The 23,877-nt window shown below is 36.7% G+C and overlaps 1 protein-coding gene across 2 annotated transcripts; it reads left to right on the top strand.

Annotated features, from left to right (window-relative positions):
* The first annotated feature begins 236 nt into the window (after positions 1-236).
* LOC149167386 (nudix hydrolase 18, mitochondrial-like) lies at positions 237-23,877 on the top strand. Of its 2 annotated transcripts, none has more exons than XM_089432965.1 (5): positions 237-837; positions 3,297-3,411; positions 8,871-8,954; positions 10,344-10,490; positions 23,411-23,877. In XM_089432965.1, exons 1-5 carry the CDS (start codon positions 767-769, stop codon positions 23,705-23,707), a joined length of 714 nt encoding a protein of 237 aa, XP_089289091.1. In that variant the 5' UTR covers positions 237-766; the 3' UTR covers positions 23,708-23,877. The 2 variants fall into 2 exon arrangements, with proteins under 2 accessions (XP_089289091.1, XP_089289093.1); XM_089432967.1 differs by lacking the exon at positions 237-837 and adding an exon at positions 1,629-1,759.

The raw sequence follows: 23,877 nt of genomic DNA, 5'->3' as shown, positions 1-23,877 counted from the left end.
CCGTGTCGGTTGGCGCGTTAACGGAGTCAACCAAAGACAACGACACCTCAGCAACGTTCACGCATCATTCGGGGCGAGGAAAACGTTATCCTGCTGACGTGGGCACCATACGCGGATGAGTCATCACGCAGCTTCTTACACGTCTGAGGCTACCGAGTCAGCGCGTATCGCTGGTGTGTGAGTCGCGACAATAAATGATACGCATGTGAAGCCTATCGCTGGAAATCTCTGGCATCTACAGGCAATAAAATAATAATTGGGAAAAGATCAATAATAATTGATGGAAGATAAACAGCGCAGAGAGATATATGGTGGTTCCGAATCCCGATTTACAGTTGAGACTTTTTGAATGGCATCCGCCGGGCTTCGTCTCCTTCTTCCTTTTGTTTTATTCTGGAAAAATACTATTTGGTCTCTGTGCGTTTCGAACTTTGGATTCCTGACAGGTGATTCCCTTGATTAGATTAAACTACTTAGCAGAAACGAGTTCATGTTAATCTAAGGTCGGGGCATCTTCCACGTTCGAGCTCTGATGGGAGCGGAAGCTGCAGTGGCGCTGCATGTTTTGCTGCTGGTCGTCGGTTCAGTTCCCCGTGCAATTCACCCTCACCGTCTTCCCCTTGCAAATTTGGCTGGAAAATAAGAAGACGAAGAGTAGTTGTCTTGTTATTTTTGGGCCTTTATTTATACGGTACCGACATTGAATTCGACTTCATTATCTGTTTTGACGAACCGAAGCTGGGGTACGCTTGGGTTACCTTACAGCATGGTAACGGTGGTTGCAAGAACTGGTCGACATCGCCAGCGTTATCACGAGGGGTCTCGCCTCGTAGCCGGGTGAGCGCCCTGCGACTCATGCATTGGGCTTTTCGAAAGTGTTTTGTGATTTTGCGGTTCCGACCGTTCAGAGTGGAAATATGTTATGGTTGGAGTAGGAGAGGAGATGATATTTTGTAAATAGTAGAGGCTAAGCTACAGGACGCGTTTTCCACAAGAAGAAGCCATAATACATGAGCATTTCATGATTGTTTAGCAGACACTCACATAACACGTCCAGCAGAGGAGTTTCTCACACAACCCACTTAACAAGTTTGTTAAGGGAGTTTCACACACACCCACTTACACACCCACATGACTCTTCTGACAGATGAGTTTCTTACACACACCTAGACAACATGTCTGTATACCTACACAACATGCCTAACAGACAAGGGGAGAATGGCCAAGCAAGCCAGCTTGATCATCCCGTAACCAATTAACCATTATGCCAAATTTGATGGCAAATTTAAATAAGTTCCTTTTAATAAAATTTGCTCTGTTTCATCCCAGGAGTCTCACATAATCAGCCTCTGTAAAAGCAGCCCTTAGTTTAATTACAAGCCACCATTTTTTGTTGTTGTTGTTTTTGACTTGGGGAATCTCAGGGCTTAAACCTTTCTCTTTGCTTGTTAGGCCATCCTTTATTTCGCCTGGCTCTGGGGTCTATGAATTGTCTTTAGGAGTGGATAACGTTGTTCTAGCTCTCGGATGTTTTTATGTTTATATATTTTTAAATTAAAATTAATTTTATTGGGAAGCGTTTTTTGTCAGCCAGTTATCCTTGTGAACAATATATTAGTGCAAGTTGAAGTATTATCGGTTCATGGAGTGTACTGAGAAACCATTATCTTTGTGAACAATACATTAGTGCAAGTGCAAGTATTATGGGTTCATAGAGTGTATTGAGATGCATTAGGAATCGCGCAATGAAGCATGATGGGTAAGTGAAAAGGAAATTACCCACAGGGGTTTTTCTTCTAGTTTAGTGCACTGTGCTTCTATGAAAATTCCCAGAGAGACTGCAGCACATAGAGTAGACTTCCTTAGGCTTAGGTGTGCCAACTCTTAGGGGTGACTATTCTACCAAAATCACCCATGACTTGCAGCCAATCTCCATCGCTTTCAAAATTATGCCATTTGGGTAGTGCAGACCACAGCCATAATGGTGGACATGATGGTATTTTCGGAGGCAGTTTAATATTCCATAACAATGTAACATCACCAGTGAATCATCGTCCCTTTCTGCAACCCCATATGGAATTACGGATCATCCAAACTTTCAGTGGGTGGACATCCTGTTGTAGGCATTTTCTCTAACAAGTTGGGACTCTGCTCACTGATGGACTTAGACCTAGGCAAACTGTATAATTGGGGGATGATCCATCAATTCTTTGTCTGCCCATCTAATGATGCACTCAATTTTAGACAGGGTATTGGGTGTATGAACATGGACACTGGCCCAGACCCATTTCAAGCCCGGGTTTGATGCGCTTGCAAAGCGTGAGCACCAAGGATGTATATTCTGAGCTCACACAAATGGTTGATGTATCAAATATTGGAACTCAAGATGTTACCTTGAGCTTCACAAACTTTGGGTGCATATTAGATCCGGTTTAAATGGGTCTTGGAACTCAAGATGTAACGTTGATCTTCACAGCCTTTAGGTGCATATTAGATCCGGTTTAGATGGGTTTGGGCTAGTCTCCGATTCTCTACCTCTTGTACAGGCTGCACTTTAGTAGGTGAGTAATGCTTCTGCTTATTGAAGAGAGAGTGCTCACTGATAAATCTGCAGCCAGCCAGGCTTAAGCATCAGATGTTACTTATTGTCTTAAAATGCACGGAAGTTAACAGAGAGGAGGCTGGGTAATGTGCTTTAGAAACCAACCTTTTATCGTTGTAGTTTTATATGATCGAACCAGTGTTTCCCTTAGATTTTGCATAAGGTTGTCTACATTTAACAAAGTGTCTAATTGCGTCTGCTCTTTACAGTCTACTGTCTGCTACAAAATGATGTAAACTGAAGTACACGAAATATTCCCTAGTAAACACATTTGCAAATGCTATACTTGCTATCTTTTATGGCATGAATACATTGAATGGTAGTGTTTTATGATTATGAATCCATACCTAGTTAGTAATTACCTAGAAGTTCTGGTTCCATTTGGGATGTAGTAGCTTTTGTATTTGCTGGTAACTGCAGCAGAAAGTTTTGGGTAAGGAAATCTATATGTTCACTTTACTAATAATTGTGCATAGAAAAATCAGATGAGCTAACTCGGTCTGAGTTAACAATTTTGTCTAGTAGGATCGTTCATGTTTGGTTCATATTCTGAATGGGATTATTTCTCTATTTTAACTTATGCCAATACGAAGGAATTTTCTACTCTTTTACTTTGTTAGCTTGTTTGCACTGCTTTAATAATTTATTTCTTACAATTGGAAATGCCTGAAGAATGTCTTTGTGAATGGGGCAGGTGTATCCCATACAGGTCTAAGAGAACTGCTGATGGTTGCAATGGCAATTCAACGGAGTCGCTAGAAGTGCTTATGGTCACACCACACAGAGGACAGGGCCTTCTATTTCCAAAGGTTTCCCCACCACCTACTATATTGGCACTTGGTGTTTTTACTTTTAATATTTTTTGGTGCATTTGATGTGAGACTGTTCTTGAATCAATACCATTATCTGGTTTAGATTTACGGTGGGAAGAATAACCAAGGTTTTGAATGCATTTTGAGATACAACTGCGTAATATTGCCTCCCTATGGTTCAGCTAATAATGATATTGACTTGGAGTTTGGGGGATACTTCATATGAGGAGCATATGTAAAAATTGCATTGTTCTTGTTTTTTACGTTATCATGGAAGACTGGAGCATATTCCCATTTGGGATCATGGATTTGCTATTCAAGCTATCGATAATGAGTGTTCTAGCCAATGCCATTTCAAGATTTAGTCCCCATTTGTATCCACATGATTAATGCTTATCTTCACAGTCCCAGCAGGTTTACACATGGAGTGGATTGCAACAAGGAAAATGATTGTGAGAGGAATGTGCTGCAGCCTGCAGCATGGTCAGATTCTGAAACATTGCTGGATAGTTCTTTGGGGAGAGAGTTTGAAATGAACCTAATTTTTATTCAGGAAGGCTTGTGAAAAATTATGGACACAACATTACTATTCAAAGATACATTCTTTATCATCATTTTAATATTTAAAGTTGAATTAAAAATTAGGGTTTGAGGGTGGGAAAGAGAAATCTCGTTTCCAGAGGGTGTCTGTCAGAAGCATTAGAATTGAATTCCCTCATCTAAGTGAACACAAAACTACAATTTAAGCCAAATAATTAAAACTTTCAATTGCTTCTTTTTGTTTCAGTTTTGGTGAGCTTAGTTGATCCTTCACAGAGTACTTTTGGAGGTCATTTGAAAGAGTGCTTTCTAGGTTGCTTTATGGTTTATTCTATTTTTTAAGGTTGGATGTGTTGCTTTTATGGTATTTGTTTCCTTTCAAGGTTTTTGATGTGTCCTGTTAGAATAAAGATTTTAGGTAAGAGATTAGTAGGCCATGAACCTTTCTTGTATAAAAACCCTCGACTTCCCATCCATACCTATGCATATATTTGAATTTGCTTTTGCAGCGCTATTGGAGCCTGAGTTTTTTGTCGAGTAACCCAATTGGCTAGACTTGTTTTTCTTTTTGTTATCATTTGAGAACATTTAAATTATATTTTAACATTTTAGCTAGTATTAGCAGTGGTTGATGCATGAACAATTGGATGCCTATTCTGTAATGCACATTAATAGTCCAAAATAATGCAAAATTATTAAAGTAATAATAAGTATTTATTAGTTATCTATTATCAATTTAATTTCTTCATATATATCTATTTAACTGTTTTAGTATTATTTAAGTGTTATTTAAATGTATTTCGAAAAGGTGGGTAGGATTGCATATTATGCAAGTATGATTAGCTAATTTTAATATTAAATTATTAATAAACTCTTTTGATAGTCATATGCAAGCACACATTTGGGTTTAAGGGCTGAGGCATGCATTTGGATACATAGCACTCTTTTTCATATATAATTATATTGATATAGATTTACAGTATACATTTAAATGTTTAACTTTTCTCATAATTGATATATTTTATCGAAGAATATTTGTTCTCTTATTGTAATATTCATTTTGTCAAACAACAAAGTTATGTGCACTTCAATGAAAGGATGGGATATTAGATCCCATCTGCATACTTCCTAAGAACATATTTTTCTCATGCTAATTCTATGCAACTATTATCATAATTGGTTGAGTTACATTGACTTGATTTGTTTTACTTGGTTTTTTGGCCTAATTGGTTAACTTGGTTACTGTTATATCATGAGAACGGTTGCTTATATTAACATAAGAAAATAACCACACTACAGCAATAGTATAAAGAGAGGACTGAGTTTACTGATGTGGTAGCACAAAGGATTTCTATAGTATAAAATAGAAAACTGATTTTACTGATGTGTTGGCAGTGGGTACAGAGGATTTTCTAGTCTTCTTTTTAAAACGGGAAGTTCAAGTTCTTTAGCTTTTGTTTTACAAGTTCAACTTTTGGTGGCCAAACCTTTGTGTAAAGGTTACCAAGCAACAAAGGCTCTTTGGGGTTTCACATAGGTCGACCCTAATAGCATGGGTACATGTACTTGAGGTTGGATTCTTGGTACCCAAGCCCGTAACTCTGTATTGAGGATTTACTCGTACTCATATCTTGCCATTACCTTGCAGCAACACTTTTACATACCCCACTATAGTCCAAATGAATTCGTAGATGCACCCTGATTTCTGTTATGTTGACACCAATTTTAGCATAAAAATAGTTTTAATATAATTAAAAAGGCCCAATAAGGTGGGCTCAGTTTGGCTATGTGAATTTGGAAGAGACCAACATGGCAACAGCGAAGGAGAGAGGAAGTAGGGCATTGTTTCCTGTTTTTATTACAGGAAGTTCAAAATTTAAACATTGTTCATCGTTATCAATGTTCTTCACTCCTTGTGTCCCCCCATTTCAGTTTCACCAAGATTCAAGTTTCAAATTTCCATGTTTGTCATTTCTGCACCATGTTTGGAAAGGAAAGGGATATTAATATACAATGTTGAATAATGAATGATTCCTTGTGTCCCCCCATTTCAGTTTCACCAAGATTCAAGTTTCAAATTTCCATGTTTGTCATTTCTGCACCATGTTTGGAAAGGAAAGGGATATTAATATACAATGTTGAATAATGAATGAGTTGAAATCTAAAAATGAATTCAAATTACTGCTGATTTACATTATTTCCACTTATCTATTTTTTTGTTGATATATGTACCTTCGACTAGCCTGGTCACATGGTTTGAGAAGTGTGGTATCCATATCCATTCCCACATACTCATAGCCCGTGGACTTAAGGTTGGCCAAAATGGGATAATGCAATTTCATCCTCTAGAGTAATATTGAAAGGAGACCCAAAGCAAGGGAACACAACTTATTATATAGTGTAATAGTCCAAGTTACACAAAATATATCTCAAAATATTGAATATGCGAAACTTATATGTGGAGCATGTCTTTGAAAATAGGGGTCACACAACAACCTAATGCATCAAGAAATGGAGGAACACATCTCCATAAATGTTACCAGAGTTGGTTGGTTCAGATTGCTTCCCCCCATAAACTGGTCTGATCTGGTTTTGGACAGTTTTGTGCCTAGGTAAGCCACTTCAGTGCCTGAATTGACAGGATCCTGTTCATGCACAAACCGACTGGTCTAGGTTAGAACCAATGCAACTAGCCAGACTAGGCATTGAAGAAAAGAAAAAAAAATCCTTTGTTGTCAAGTAATGAAAGAATCCTAATCCCATTTGTCATCCAGTTACCTTCGACCTCCCTTTTGAAATTGTATTATGCTAATGTTGACATATATACCTTTGCTTATATTTTACCTTCAGCCACTTAAATTTTAACACTACAGGTTAAGGTGGGACCCCATTTGAGGATATGAATTGTGATGGAATCAGACCCATCGAACCTCACATGAAAAAGATAAAAATTGTGGTGATTTAAGCTTTCAGCACGTGAGAATACTTATTTTTTATAGCATTTCAGCATATGCAGTGGTGCCTTGGAACCTTTGTACTGCTCAATGTTGCCAACTAATTCAAAACATAAAATGCGAGTAGCCTCGCTCAAACTGGTCTAATGAGCCAGAGTTTAGATGAGTTATGTACGTTTTTCGATTATGATGATGATTGGACTCTAGAGGTCATTTAGAGTTTTGATGTTTATGTATGCCCTTCCAAAATTTCTATTTAGATGGACTTTTGCTACTTGCTCCCTTTCATGTAATATAATGGAATAAATTTTGCATATGTGTGTAATGGGATTTACATGCATGTACATGAACATATATCTTTAAAATTAATTTTTGAATAATTACATATTTTTTTTATTTGATTGGATTAGTTTTTATATAATTTTTGGCCAGCTACAGCGTGGTTCGTAATTTTGGGGCAAACCAGTTTCTGCCCTGCTCTGAGACTTTGATCTCCATATGCTAAACAAACTGTGTCACATAGCTTCAGTTTTTAAAATCTTTGTGAGAGTGTAATGGTTTCTCTATGTACTATTTTCTGCCATTTTCTGTTCTAGAGGCTCTGATCTTGACTGACGTATCTAATAATTACACAAGTAGCTCAGTAGCTTTGTTAGTTATCGCCATCTCTAGAAATTATCTTTAAGAAATTTAGTCTTATCTTGAGTAGGCTCCATTGGCCCTAAACATAGGGGTTTTAAACCCTGTGCCAACAATGGCAACAGTATCTATTATGGTCTGCTAGTTTGGGGGCTTTAGCAACATTCAAAAGAATGGAACAATAATGCAAGCAAATGGCAACAGATTTCGTTGTTTCTCATGCATGTTTTTCCTCCAATCCATGTTCTCTAAGATAGGCTAGGTTATAGGTTTGTTTGAGGTGTAAAAAACATGCACGTTACATCCACCACTGTTAGTTTGAGGACACATTTTAATATGGAACCCACAGATCTGGAAACAACTTCAGTCCCACCTTCATGAGTCCCAACCTCGGGAGTAGGATGTATTTAGAGACCAACCAATGTGAGTCGATTCTTTACCTCTTTACTTTTGCAGCTTGCCTTGTTAACGACTTCTAGACCTATATTTGCTTTATGTTGGACATCTCTGTGTGCACTTTGCCTTAAAAATTACAATTTACTTTTACCCCTACCTAGGAAAAATCTTTCTCCCTTAGCGTTTTGAAGAAGCTTCAAGTTGAAGATGTGAAGAAAATAGTGTTACTGTTTACTTCAGTCGTCATGGTGTGTTGCTGCTAGTGGAGATGATTGCACCCTATTGTGGCTTGCAAATACACTTTTCAATTGTGCCCTAGCTTCATCATAGTGGTTGTTGTGTGCGTCTGGGTAGTTGATATGTCCATTGGTTCCTACAACACTGACTATGGCTAACAATGATACCATGGGCCAACAATGATATGATATCATTATGGCTAATCTGTGCCCTATGATGCGCTAGTATGTATACATACATATCCTATTATGTATAGCATTAGTCTTGGGTAAGGAATTGCATCTATATACCTTGTTTCCTTGTTGAGGTGCCATCTTATGTATAAGTCTAGATGTTGAATTGGCTATCTCCTGTTCAATCAATTTCTTACTTCTTCCTTGAGGTGCGCCATCTTATGTATAGGGAGTTGATTTAACTAAATCAAGTTCAAGCAATTTATTAAATGTTACATTGTATTTAAGGTTGCTCATCTTTGTGTTTTCAAATATAAATATTGGTCTAGTTGTTACTAGAGTAATTATACCGTTCAACTAGCACAAGTTCAATTCTTGTGCAGTTCAGGATCTCGAACACCATGGTAGGTTGTGCATTTAAGTTAGTGGCTTTTTGATGCATCTATTACACTACTGACAATTTAGCAACATAATAGGGGTTTGTTATGTTATCTTGACTCTTGTTTTCTTAATGTAGGGAGGGTGGGAAGATGATGAAACGAAGGAAGAGGCAGCATGCCGAGAAGCTCTGGAAGAAGCTGGTGTGAAAGGAACGATTGAGGTTAGTTTAATTGCTTTTAAGTTTTACCATTTTCTTCATGCACTGATTTACAACACCATAGTATTATTTGCTTCCTCTCTGCATGGTGGCCTATGAATGGTCTCTCTCGCTCTCTCCATTCTTTATTTCTGGTTGGGTCATGAAGCTAAAGATGCATTAGCCCTTTTAGTTGTTTTTTGTGATTTTTCATTATAAGGTTATGTATTTGTGTTCTGCATTGTTGGGCTTTTACTTAAGGATATGCATATATACTTGTCATATATGGAATTGTATGGACTTGTTAAGTTGGTTTCCCTGCATTTGGTCGAGACTTTGTTTGAGAATGGAATTGATAAAAGTGTGCAAAGCATCACTAGCATTGCTAGAAGTTTTTGTATTCAACGTTTGCTTTATTGAAAGATTGTGTCCTTGTTAGTAATGTTTGAGAAGCTTATCGAAACATGTTCTTCTATTGTTGTGAACAACATAATTTGCTGTTTAGATGATATGTAGTTGTTCAAATTTGGTTTTATTTTCTAATACACTGAATTTGTAACATATTGGTTGGAGGAATTTATGCCATGTTCTGGATTTCTCGACTAAATGGGTTTACATGAAAATATATTTATACCTAGAAAATGAGGTTAACTTGGTAATAAAAGTGACAAAGTTAATGATGCCTTAGTTTTGATCCATGGTCTATTACCATAGCTATTGGTTCTTGAGTATAGGCTCACAGCGTTGAGAGATACTTCCTAGCCCGTTGATATTCTTATATTAGTTGACTGATCTTGTACTTCCCCCTTTCTCAAAAAACAATTATACCTTTAAAACCACTTAATACTCATTTCTATGACTAAAACTTTATGTGTAGACAGTTGATAGTCTAACTTTTAAATGACCACTTCAACATTATCCTCATACTAGTTGACTGATCTGGTACTCCCCTTATTTTCACAAAAACAACTATATTCTTAAAACCACTTAATACTTATTGCTATGACTAAAACTTTGTTTAGACAGTTGATAGTCCAATTAACCTTTCAAGTCACCACTTCAATAGTATCCTCTCCTTGGCCCTTAACTTTTTAGGAGACGGACAATTGTGGCTCAGTGTTGCATAAATCATGGATTAAGCCTTCAAGGACTACAAATTTTGCATTAGCAATGATCAGGCATCAGAGGACAGGGTATTATTTTACTATATCCCAAAAGGACAGTATATTATTCTATAATATAACGTAAGGTGGTTGTGCTTGCATTACATTAGCTTTTTATGTCATTGACCATGATTGTACTTTAGCCTTTTCCTAGTATGTCTTTATGTTATAATTGAGAATACCCGCAGAAATGGAGGGTTAGTTGAATTTGAATCCATTGATTGACTGAACATTTTGGTTATGCTTGCAGGGTTCTCTTGGTTCATGGGATTTCTTAAGCACAAGGCATCAAAAAGATCGTAATGTAGGAGGTTGGCGAAAAGGATATATGTTTGTATTGGCGGTTACTGAGCAACTCGATTCATGGCCTGAGAAAGATGCTCGCCAACGTAAATGGGTTAGTTACTTTTTTAACTTGAGAGCTCATTTGCTGAATTACTTAGCCCTAGATATTCTAATTAAATTTTTTGGGCACCATGTTTATTGGTCTTAGATGCATTGAGTAGACTCTTTGGGGCCACTTTCGGACTCAAGTGGAATCCAGTGAAAAGTTGTTCACTGTCTGAGACAGACAATAGCTGCATTGAACAACTCACAGACATCAACCGCAGCTTTAGAGTCCCTAAGGATAATGTTCTGTGCAAGATTAAATTTATGCATTCCGTGGCATATTCTTGTATACCTTTAAAATAAGGCTTTAGGAGGATTCCAAATCGATAGTGGGATATCTCCTAATGAATGAGAAGGGAATTTCTTGATGTAGTGCTCTGTTTAATATAAATTTATATTAAACTGTTGGAAGTTGGAATAAACAATTAGAATTAAGGGAAGCATAAACATGCACACATATGAATTTTAGTGATATGTGATAATAATATATTTTTTATTAATAATAATAATAAGAATAATTAGTATATGTATTAATATTTGACTGCATATTTTCCAGATGATTTTGTCCAAAATACAGCAGGGAGTTTTTGGAATGGTAAGTTTGAGATCTGTAATCTGCATGATCCTAGTGCCCTTCAAGGTTGGTTCTTGGAATGGTAATTTTGAGTTCTGTAATCTACATAATCCTAGTGCCCCAAGGTTTTTCGGATCCCTCAATCAATTTATGTGGGATTCTATTGCTAGATTCCACCCAAAAAAGCAAAATCGATGATTAATTAGATTTTGCCTTATTCGTATATGATATCAAATTAGTGTATCATATCCTTTATTTGTGGGCAAAAGAAACCGATCTCCACATTTGCCTCCATCTTGACTAAACCTTTTGTATGAATGTTATGGTAACAACCTAACTGATCTAGGACACTATATCTTTATAGAGTGGCACATGTGAGTTGGGTAGCCTACCTTTATCTCCTGATAATGCGCATCTGCCGCATTAACACAGTGACATTCGGCGATAGACACAAACATGAAGATTCCTTGATGATGATAAATAAATCAGATCAGACCACCTTGACTGCAATCTGACGATGATGGGCAGAACTAACGCAGCCAGAATACAAACACAAAGGTTGACATAGTCAGAGGGCACACAGACTACAACCCCAAAATTTCCACAGAGAAAATACAGAGGCTGAAATTTTCAGATTCGACTGAAGCGACAGAAAACAAAGCACGAAACGAAATGACGGGAGTCAAAGCAGGGAAACTTTAATAGGACGACGGCATACAAACACGGATGCAGATAAAGTTAGAGGGGGTAACCAGACCACAACCCCCAAACTTTCAGTCGATAAAATTTCAGATCCGGAAAAACGAAGCGTGAAATTAAACAGAAGGAAACAAAGCATGGAAATTTTAGAACGGCAACGAAAGCACAGCAGCTGATAAAAAAATGTGGCAGCATTTGAAGTCGACATATGTTTTTTTTGTTTTGTTTAATAATAATATTATAAGATTATGACATGGCGATAAAGATTGATGTGTTTTTCTATTGAAAATTGGAGGTCGATGTTTTTTCCGGAGAATCTAAGATGTTTTCTCTAGTTGAAAGGTTTATCTTGTTGAAGGGCACATGTTTGCATAATTTTCTGTCCAAATAGATAGCCCTTGATTTGAATCAGCTGAGTTACGCCCAGTCATAGTTTTTGAGAAAAATCTGCGGCAGTGATGAATTAGTGCACAGCTCCTAAAGATTACATGGTAGAAGACACCCAGCAGTTTGGATGTGCCTATGAAATCCTAGGAGATGCGAGAATATATGATGGCGGACAGTTTCAAAAGTTGTTTCTTTGAAATGACTTATTAATTTCTTTAAGAACTGGGAAATAAAAGTCTTTTTTTAGGTGTCTCGGGAATTTGTCTAGGTGCACCTGTCTCTTTCCAGAATGAGGCGACAAGGCATATTGAGGAATTTGAAAGTGCCATCTTAGGGTAAATGTTTTGGTCACAAGAAATGTTTGAAAGTTTGGTAAATGGATTCATGTAATTGTAACATTGGTTCCCCTAAGGACGAACGTGTTTGGGTGTCCAGGCTGGAATTGAAAAATCATATTTGTAATAGGTGAAGCTAGATAGCATGAATGTACCCCCAAAGATATATACATATATGTATATATCTTCAGGGGTACTGACTTCAATTACTTTGAAATGAGTACTGCAGTGAACAAAGTCGCAAAAGAAGCATGATAAGCCGATGAGATTGGCAGTAGTAAAAAGAAGAGACCTGTCATGTACCTAGGTTGCTCTCCTAGATGGTAGGCATTGCAGCTGGTTTGCTGTTACCTAGGTGATATATATATATATATATATAGATATAGATATAGATATATATATATAGATATATACACTTACTGTGGTACTGACTTCAATTACTTCGAAATGAGTACTGTAGTAAACAAAATCGTAAAAGAAGCATGATAAGCCGATGAGATTGGCAGTAGTAAAAATAAGAGATCTGTCATGTACCTAGGTCGCTCTCCAAGGTGGTGGGCATTGCAGCTGGTTTGCTGGTTACCTAGGTGACTTGGTGGATGGGAGCTAATCCATACATAGTGTTCAAAACAAGGGCCAGACCATAAATTGGAGGGATTTCTTAGTTTAGGAAGTGTTATTCAAGTTGTACAAATAGAATACCCAAAGAGGCTTCCATAACCTTGGTGTTGTGGAGTAGTGAAAACATAGGAGAATGTATTCAGTGCAGGGTATCAAGGTTCAATTTTTACATTAACAATGCTCATCCGAAGCAGGGATGAAGCCGTAGATTTGGAATTTAGATAGAAACTTCTGTGATACCAGCAATATTTAATTGTTGTTGAGAGTGTTTGGAGACCTCATTTGAAGGGGGGTGTTGGAAGAGCAAACTTCCAACTTAGTATTAATGCATCTTTTATATCATTTGATCTCTAGTTATTAGACATTAGTGTTAGTTAAATTTTATAACATTTAGATGTGAAGGTTAGTGATAACTAATAAGGTGATCAAACCACCATAATCATCCTAGGATGTTATATAATAATATAATGAATTATGATTAATTTGAGAGAGTGGTGTATGTAATAAGGGTAGCCTACTTCCGTATTATTAGCAGGTTCTCATTATACACTATTAATACACAAATACATTTATTATTCTCTCCAAATTTTATGTTCATGTTATTGTGTTATGTATGCATCCATATAGATTCCTATAACATCATGCATGCATTTTTGTAAAGACATGTATAATGGGTTGAACGGTAAGTTTAGGAAATTATGTGAGAATGGAGATTATTAACCTACATTTCAGAAATTATGTCAGAATGGAGGTTATTAACCTACATTTCATAGTTGTTAGGGGATGGGAAGATGGAGGGACAAGTATCTTGGAAGAATGTAGAGACACCCCAAATTTTAGGGTATGATATGGTACATTATTTTATAGGATAGAAGGAAACATGTTTGGATGAATTTAAAAGATATAGAATATATTAATATAAAACGATAATTTACTATCAATTAATCATGATTGATTATACATCTAGTTATTCAATTCAGAAATCAAATTGGTGAAGTTGTACAACATACATTAATGTGTATGATACATCCATACTTTATAAGCTGATGAGATAAGAGTTTCTGATGAAACTTTTTGCATAATGTATTATTAAATTGATTATTCTAGCCTCTTATGACCTTAAGAAGGGTATATATGATGAACCTCATGTGCATGCCTACAATCCACAAAAAGCTTTTATGATATCTTCATTCAACTTGAAGTATGCTAGCCCGACTGTCAAAAAGATTCAGTGAAGCATGATGAAATATTTTAGTCAAAATTAGGGTTTTACAACAAACATTAAATTCCCCTGTTTTTTGGATCAATATACTACTTTGTCAAAAAGTAGACCTGCTCATTCTTCCATGGCTTCAGCAACTTGAGCAAGCATGCTCAACTTGTCCTGATCTGCCATTGATCTTGTAACTCTTTTGTCGCTCTCTTGAATGCCTTTGCTAGCTGCTAGGGTTTCCTTTCCCCTTCTTCCTTGCAAATTTCTTTTTACCTTTGGAAGATTTTACATTCTCTTCTTCATTAATAATTATTGGTTCCTTTAGTCTAGGGTTGAAGTTAGCTTTGAAGTCTAACCTAAGCTTATTGGTAGGCTGAGTATGAGGTTTTCTAAAGTAATGAACCCTATGCTTTGTCTCTTTGCTGGTATCCTTCGTCTTCTTGTTTGAATGTTTTCCCCTTTTGTCTTCTATTGCTATATGCTTTGATTTCTTGTCTTCTTGTACTTGTTTTTGTTGCCTTTTGGTTTTTCTTTCATAAACCCTAATTTCTGGTTCACTCGTAGAGTTTTCTGCAAGCCCTTGAATAGGAATTTGATGACTAGATTTAGCTCTGCTTATGGATTTAGGGTTTCAATAGGTGTTTTAGTTTTACTCTGCTTTTGCTTTTTGGGTGCAGGTTTCTCCTTGTCCTCCGTCTCAAATGCTTGACATGCTTACTGAATTCATGGGTGTATAACATTTTAATAAAACCATGATGGCGTATATCATGAGAGAATAACTCAGTTTTGGTTTTGGCCTTGGTGGTCATTTTGAGCAAACTTTGGTGTAAAAAATAGGGCAGGCTCATCTTACTAAAACCAACTAAGTGACATAAAAATCTCATGTGATATAAATAAATCTATGAGTATGCCTTCACACATAAAGAACATCTGCACAATCCTTAGAACACTAGTCCATTCGGGCTTCAACACACTTTGAGGGATACCAATGCTCCAATTAGGGTTTTGAACATTTTACTTCAAGAAGAAATTCAAATCTACATTCTGTACCATTTGCTTTTGGAACCACTTCTCTCCTTCAGTAGATAACCCTTTAGCTTTTGTAATTGACTCCTCAGTGACTGCAAACTCTAAATCTCTTACCCTTGCTGTGCTTCCATCAAAGGAATGAATGAAATCGTGACACCAGCTCACATTGTATCCATTAAAACGATGAAAAATCGGCTCCCATCCTGCGTTGGTGAAAACTGGTATGAGTTCTTCATAGGCCTGGAACCATTCTATGCCATCTAGCTCATACTGCTTTATTTGGTCAGACTTTCCCATTTCTCAACTGCAGTTACACTCAACCTAGTCACTTGTTGTAAACACTGCTTAAAAATCCTCTGTTCACTGCAAACTGGTTACTTGGAAACGTTGGAAATGACTCTTTTATAAATAACTACAATTTTTAGCTCTCTGCTCTAAAACCATCCTCTAATGCTTGGAAACTCCTCCAAACATCACATCAACTCATAACAAGAGTTAGGATTCTTGAAAAACGGTTTGGGCGCTTAAAATAATCCAAAGGGCGGTTAAAAAGTTTTTATTTTTACAATTCCTGTAGGCGCTATGAAAATATTTCGTAGCAGGGCTTGTAGGTGCTGCGAATATTTTCGTAGCGATAGCTGTAGACACTACAAAAATATTCCGTAGTGCTACCTGTTTGCATTTGATTGACGTCGATTTGTTGCAAAACTTAGGGAAAACTTAGGTATAACATAAATAAACTCTTTTGAAATGTTTCTAAGCTTTATGCTACCCTTTCATAATTTTTTTTTTTACATAGCCCAATACTTAACCCTTCACTCTTTCTAAATGAAGTTGTCAATTGATTCTCAAAACATTTGGACCCTTTGTGAAGGTACAAACCTAGTGCTAACAATTTCTAGCTCCAAAAGAGCACTTCAATTGTGATAAGCATCCAAGTGCATTGAAACTCTGCGGGGAAGTAGGCAAAAGTTGGCACATAGACTTGTCCCATGCTTAGACCTTCCTAGCAAGTGAATAGATATATGCTCTAGGGTTTCAGCTCACCCAAGTGAGAATATCATGGGCATGGATTGTTAGATGTGGTCACCATTTATCAATAACATCTCTATAATCAAGCTTTGGGAATAAAAGGTCCTTTTATGTTCAAGAATAGGTTTCCAACTTTCCATACATTGAGAAGGTGAAATAACTAGGTTTTTTGTTTTGACTACAAGTGCCAAATCTTGTTAAGTTGGCCTTCTAGTTATGGATTGGAACACAATCACTTGTAGCCCACGACCAATTTTTACGTAAAAGATATGGCATTGCCCCATTTCTAGTTTCACCACTATGTGTAAGTTGATGATAACAATGCTTAAGTTGTAGATGGTTTGGAATGATCCTATGGATTGGGTCCATAATAAGCATGTCAACACTACCTAGTTCGTGCTTTTGCTTCATGTCAACCCATCAAAGCAAAGCCCTAGTAGAGCTGTCAAAGAGATCATTGGGGGATTGGATGTCACAATGAAAGAGCTTCAAGGGTGACAACTAGGAAGATTTGGTCGAAGGTTTTTTCCTTAAAAAGGATCAATGATGGCCACTTAAGGTGGTGATCATTAAGTGATAATCTAGTCACAAGAGAACTTTTTCTAGGCAAGGAAGGGTTTGAGTGCATCCTAGGCCTTGCAAATACGTTGTACATTGAAGGTGCTTGAAATATTTTCTTTTGAAGTGATTAGCACTTGGTAGGATAGGTTGAAAAGAAATTCCTTGCTAAGCCTTTTTACCTAGAGGCTGTCCCTGCTTAATGTGGTGTCTAGGGAGCACTTTCTAGGCCTCTTCAGCTTCTACCACCTTCTTCACCACCTACTTGGTGCTTGTTTTGTTTCAATGTCCTGAATCCTCCTTCTTCCTAGGTGATATAACAAAGTGCCTAACCAGCTCTATGGAATCCATGCTACTTGCTAGGTTTGTTCCACAGGAATGTGCATAGGATTTTTTATAGCTGCTTGTATGTTGCCATGGATGACACTCAATAAGAAGAGCAATATACATTCATGGATGCTGATGGATTTGTACAGATATGAAACTTAGCAACTGGTGCTAATGGTTTGGTAACATTGGTTGGCCAACCTCAAGCTTAGGAAGGAGATTAATTTGACTGTGCTCGAAAGTGACTATGGAGTTGAGAAAATAGGCCATTGGTTCGATTGGCAAGAGGGCTGGACTTGGTGGGTAATCTTGGCTAATGGATTAAAAGAGGCCAATTTCACTCTACTTGTAATGATTGATATAGAGAGCTGCTAGGGTAATTGTAGAGGGTTTTAACAAGGTTGATAAAAGAGGGACCAAACCTAGGGTCTTAAGCATGGTTGGAGCTTAGAACGAAGAATCACTCAACTTTGTCACATGCTTTTGTGAAGTCAATTTTGTTGAATAATATATGTAGGCCAAAAGTTTGAGTCAATTCCATACCCTCCTAGACAATGATAGCATTATCCAAGATGTATCAGTTGCGAAACAAGCTAGTTTCCTCATTATGAATGGGCTTAGGAAGAATATGCTTAAGCCACATAACTAGAGCTTTGGCCATGATCTTATGTCTTGGAAATCATGTGACAATCGCTAGTTAGAGATGAGAAATATCTCAAGAATAGTCCAAAGTCAATATATGAATAAAGGGATTAATGAGATTGTATGAGAAGGCATATTTATAGTGTCCTTGTATCTTTCCACGGAATAATCTTTTTTTTTCAATGAAAACCTCATAGATGTTTTGGGCAGATGGTTCAACTGATTGAGTTAACCCTGGGGGTTTTCTTTTTTGGATATGTATTTCAATGTTAATTAATATTATTTGAGGGATGGAGGGAGGGGGTAGCACAAACTAAGGTAATTAGAAAAAATGTAATGAGAATTTGGAGGAGAACCAAGGAAATGATTAAGTCCAACCATAGAAGAAAAGTGAAAAGCAAGTTGTATCTTGATTGCATAAAAGGGATATATCATCAACTAGTGAGTTAGGTATTTTCAATATGCTGAATACAACCATAACAGTATACATTATGTCAAATGCATGAAAGGGCATTAGAACGAGTAGTAAAAACTAGTGCTGTTGGAAGGATATAACCTTGATGACAATTTGAAGGAATTAGATGACGCGCTAGTATCTAGGAGTAGTCTAAATTTGAACAATTAATGTGATGAGACATTTTTGTCTTACAAAAATGCACCTGACAGCTAAGTTAGATATCTTTTGCTTAAAGTGGTATGTGTTCTGAATTTAGGCTCTGTTAAACCATCATCGATCGCAATTCAAGCAAAAAGGGATTGGTGAATGCGCGATTTGAATTTATAAATTTTAAAAAGAAAGACGATGACACCAAGAGGAGATGAGAAAAATGGGCAACTCATGTGAGGTAAAATGTAGTGGAAAAATTAGAGGGTATAGGATGTAGTGCAACATTAGTGTGCACCCTATTGACTTGCATGATACATCTTAATATAACATCAGATGAACATGAATGTTCTGCTGTTGAGAATGAAGAAATTTGTAGAGAAGTTCAAGGAATTCTGCACAAAGTGCATCATTGTCCAAAAGGCAATCTTGTGTTTGCAAGGCATGGATTTGAAAACATGCATTGAGATATAACTCATATAAGCACGAATTAGATCTCCTTGAAGGGCATATATCTGATGTTTCTTTAATATCTCGTGTAATTTGAAGGTACTTGAAGAAGAAATTTTTTTAATTAATTTATGGGACATATAGTTCTTTTAAGGTTCATTCAGTTTTGAAATCATTGTCTAATTTCCAAATGAAGCTACAAAGCACTTTGCTTTGCTTACTCAATATGGTTTGTGGCATGATTGAGTTGAGTTATCGAATCAACTAAGATGAGGTTGTATTCTGCATTTATAAAATTGAGTTATTTTAAGAGATTATTGTTACAAATCTATTGCAAATAACTGCCATCATATCGAAGATAATTCCACATAGTGATCATGATTTGGATGTGAGTGAACACCTAGATGTGTACCAACCTTAAGCTTGTGAGGAGACTTGTTAGCCAATGTGAATTAGGTTGTGCTAAAGCAAAGCATCAAGCTGGTGGATTAGTTCGACTAGGGAACTGTTGTGAACTGAATAAGGAATGTATTAGCTGAAGCAAGGTTTATTAGTGGACAGCAAAAGCTTATTGTTATCGAGGTGAGGAGTGTATTTTACAATTGCAGAGTAAACATCGTGAAACAGAGTGTGCTGATATCGAGTTGCTTAGACAATTAAGCAAGACAATAAGACCAACTTAACTGTGTATCCAAACTTAGCAATAAAACAGTGATTGAGCATTCATCGCGAGATCACACCAACGAGATAAAGGATTGCTCAATTGTACAGTGTATTTCTGGCACAATATCTAATACAAATTTGAGTAGAGATTATTAATGCTGTAGGGAGCAATATGGCTTGAGTCATTTGAAGGAAACAATTGTGCAGCTAGATCCCACAAGACAACAATCTGATCTCTCGATGATGCTGAAGATGATCTACAAGTACAAATATACATATTTATACAAGAATGAATCATCAAATATCAATGGAGGTGGTCCTGAATGGTTACCTTTGTGCAAATTGGATGATCATTGTCTCATCTCTGGAAATCAGGACACTTGAGAGTGTGTTCACTCTGGCAGAACTAATTAGTTGCATTTCCCTCATTGGTGTCATTAACTTTGATCAGAAGTTAGAACTAATTAGTTGCATTTCCCTCATTGGTGTCATTAACTTTGATCGCCCAATTGGTTGGCTGTGCAACCATATGGTTAAACGAGTTCTCATCCTATAGACTCCTCTCTTGTGGTGGTTTTCTCAAAACTCCTTGTGATTTCTCTTATGTGATTGGTAGATGCACTGAACGCACAGGTCTAACTTGCCAAAGGCTGCAAATCTTGAGACTATACTGAGCAGAGTTACTTTCTTGAAATTAATTTTTGTATATGAATTTGATTGGCTTCCATGGAATTTGGAAGGGCTGCGATAATTTTCTACCTAAGTTAAGATCATGTCCCTGTTCCATGTTAGAAGCTGAAGTGAGCTATGCTCAGGTAAGACCTTTCGGTTGGGACCAACCCTTACAGGGTGGGAAGACCTTTCAGGACCTTAACCAATTTGTTCAACTAAAACAATACTCCTGCTTTGGTGCCATATTGTTTATGCTGAAATGTGAGCAAGTTTTGTTTGCTGTTAAAGTTTTCATTGTGTGTAGGTCTGGGTCATATGAAAAATGTTGGTGCATGAGTGTCCATTGTGGCACAATTGATTTTTAATGGGGAATATTTCTCAAATTTGAACAGAAATTATACATAGTTTATAACAGGGATTGCCAACTTTTCCCTTGAAGATCTTCATCTTTCATTGTAAGACTAGTACATTATAAATTCTTATTTATGTAATGGTGCAGATTGAAAATTGATGATAGAGCTGTTGCTTGTGTCAAGCCAAATCATAGTCATATATATTAAGGACGATAAAGTCCATTTTTATTATAAAATTGAATGAATGTAATGGATGCTTCTAAGAATTCTTTTTCCAAAGAAAACCTCACAGGATCCCCTCTCTTGCTTGGAATATCTAGATGGAGGGTGGCTCAACTACCAGCTATAATAGCGGCAAGTAACCTTGATGTCGACCAGATTTGAATGACCTTTAGCGTCCTCCTTGGCAACATGCCTTGGTCAGATGGTTCAACTGATTGAGTTAACCCTTGGGGCTTAGATTTCATCTTTCTCTTATGCACATGTTTTGCACGTTCTCTGTTTGTGTGAGCAATTAAAACATTATGTTAGGCACCCTAATAAGTGCATGAATTGTACAGGTTAGACCAATTCTATCAGAACTTTCACTCAAAGCAGAGTTGAAAGGGATAAAAGAATGAGAAGACATGGTGCCTGGCAAATACTTTTGAGAAGCAAGACAAAGGTGATGAGGGGGAGGGGTTTGGTCAGAGGCTAATACTTAAAATATCCAACTTTGATTAAGATGGTGCATGATGTTATTGCACAACAATCATAGGCTTCAAGAATGAAGTTGTACTGGACATGAACATGTGGTACAGCGCAGGGGTTCTAAGTGCTGGATGCATGTTTCAAGGTTTGTCCTTGTGCACTTCGAAAATCTGTCGAGCAGCAAGAGTCAAAAACTAGGTTGTATCTGCATCCACTGGTGCCACAGGAAATGATAGAACTTTCATTTAAAGAGAAAAAATGAGTGATGTTGTATTTGTACAAGTTTCTTGGTTTTGGGGAATTTTTAATACGGTGCAAAACTAATAGTATGTAGCAGTTAAATGTTCCCAAATATATGAGCCAGCTGGCAAGTTTGATGAGATTCATGGCAAAGAAGAAAGAATAAGACATCTAGATAAGAGGATAACTCTATTGGAGAGGGAGAGGGAGAGAGAGCAGGTACATAAGCTGCCAAGTTTGATGAGATTCATGGCAAAGAAGAAAGAATAAGACATCTAGATAAGAGGATAACTCTATTGGAGAGGGAGAGGGAGAGGGAGAAGGTACATAAGCTGAATAATCATTGAACTGCTCCAAGTTCAATGATACAAGGACATATTATATACAAAAATGAGATAAAGAACACTTTATAGCGATTTGATGGTGGCAGCATAAGGCCATTCTCCTCTCTAAACTAGTTGATTGGACTGTTTACTATGTAGGTTGATTACTGTGCTAATAGTTAGCCAAATTGCCAGCATACATCTATCCAAGATACAATGTTTATACATGCCTCCGCATACTGTGCTGCTGGCTTCTGGCGAAATGTACTCTTAGCTATGGTTATTGATGGACAAACGAGATAGGAGTTATGGACTTGTTAGCTATGCTTATTGATAGAAAAGCCAAATAGTGGTTATGGACTTGGGTAAACCCCATATAAACAAATTGACAAATATCAGTGAATTATAAATAGAAATTTCAGTGAATTATAAATAGAACTGTAGAAGGACATGGAAATGGTCAAAATCAGCCAGTTGAAATGATCTTTGAGATGGACCACCTAAATATGCCTTGAAGAAGTGTTGGTTCCATACACTTAAATGATTGAGTAGAGAACCTTTGAATTGAGATGGACCAGGTATAGGGAACATGAGCTCAGCCATATTGTGAATAAAGGCAGCTAAAATATTAGCAAACAAGAGCAGCGTATGTATGGTGGTTGTGATCAATAAATTTTGGATATTAGGTCTAAAAGTTATGTTCAAGGATGCCTGATCGTAGTTATTTGTGTTGGTTGCCTAAAATTGGTAGAGTTGGAGCTGTCAAAAGATATTTTGGTTCTTTTAAACCAAGGAAGCCATTTTACCAATGCCATGTTTAGTTCATTATTATCTTTTGGATTGCTTATATATATATATATATATATATATGAAATGCAATTCCATTCCTCTAATGTTGCTTACATTATGTGGAATATGCCTTTTTTTTGGGTGATATTCATCAATATAATGTCACATTTAAAGTGAAGAGCTTGTACTCATGTATAGTCCGGATGGAAACTTCCACAACACAATCCTAACAATGTGATTAATCTGGAAGATTTATATCTACATTATGGATCACAAAAGTCTTAGATCTAACACAATAATATGCCTTTTTTTGGGTGATATTCATCAATATAATGTCACATTTAAAGTGAAGAGCTTGTACTCATGTATAGTCCGGATGGAAACTTCCACAACACAATCCTAACAATGTGATTAATCTGGAAGATTTATATCTACATTATGGATCACAAAAGTCTTAGATCTAACACAAATTTTTTTCATCACAAAGTATAATATAAAAGGAATTTGGAAAGAATATAGTTCTTCATGTATGTAGGTAATTTTTACAGCATCCGTATTTGAGAACATTGATATGATTTATATTAGTGAGAGTTGATGCTCATGCGTTATGTCATTGCAGTTATGCTAAGTGTGATCATTAGAAAACTCTGAACAGCTTTCGTTTCAATACTTTGTTTCAGAGGTCTGTACATAAAATATGGACTAAACTCGTACCTTTTTCTACAGGTCCCAGTGAAAGAGGCAAGGGAGCAGTGTAAACTTGACTGGATGCGTTTAGCACTTGATAAGTTTGTGGAATATCGTTCCAATGCAGGTGTTTCAAATTCCTCATCTGAATCTCCTGATGAATCTTTCTCAGATTTTTTTTCGCAGTCAGATGAGGAACATTCGCAGCAGTGTACAGAAAATTCAGAGTGTGACGAAGTTTATTTAGATCCTGTTAGTGATGATGAGCGTCCAATTAGTATACTAGAAGATATTCCTCTAACAGAGGAAAGTGCAAGTTCATCCTGTGATGAATAATTCCACTTGTACGTTTTTATGCACTGTTTTTGCCATTTTTGTACAACTATAAAGGCTTCAGATTTTAGATCTATAATTTGGGGTGCATGCTGTTATTTTCCAAATGAAGGAAATTGCGTGTATTTATGTTTCTTGGAAATAGAAATTTCAAGTCTTAAATGCCTGTCTTA

The sequence above is a fragment of the Pinus tabuliformis genome, chromosome 5_1 (genome assembly GCF_031772625.1).
Source record: "Pinus tabuliformis cultivar Carrire ecotype Pingquan chromosome 5_1, CPIR1, whole genome shotgun sequence".
Classification (NCBI taxonomy): domain Eukaryota; kingdom Viridiplantae; phylum Streptophyta; class Pinopsida; order Pinales; family Pinaceae; genus Pinus; species Pinus tabuliformis.
The sequence above is the reverse complement of the archived record's forward strand: the minus strand, read 5'-3'. Positions and strand labels throughout refer to the sequence as shown.

Bases quoted from the DNA above. Each gene is read 5' to 3' on its own strand.
- LOC149167386 (XM_089432965.1), top strand. From the start codon at position 767: ATGGTAACGGTGGTTGCAAGAACTGGTCGACATCGCCAGCGTTATCAC. The intron at 838-3,296 runs GTGAGCGCCCTG...TGAATGGGGCAG, and splicing joins GGGTCTCGCCTCGTAGCCGG to GTGTATCCCATACAGGTCTA. The intron at 10,491-23,410 runs GTTAGTTACTTT...CTTTTTCTACAG, and splicing joins ATGCTCGCCAACGTAAATGG to GTCCCAGTGAAAGAGGCAAG.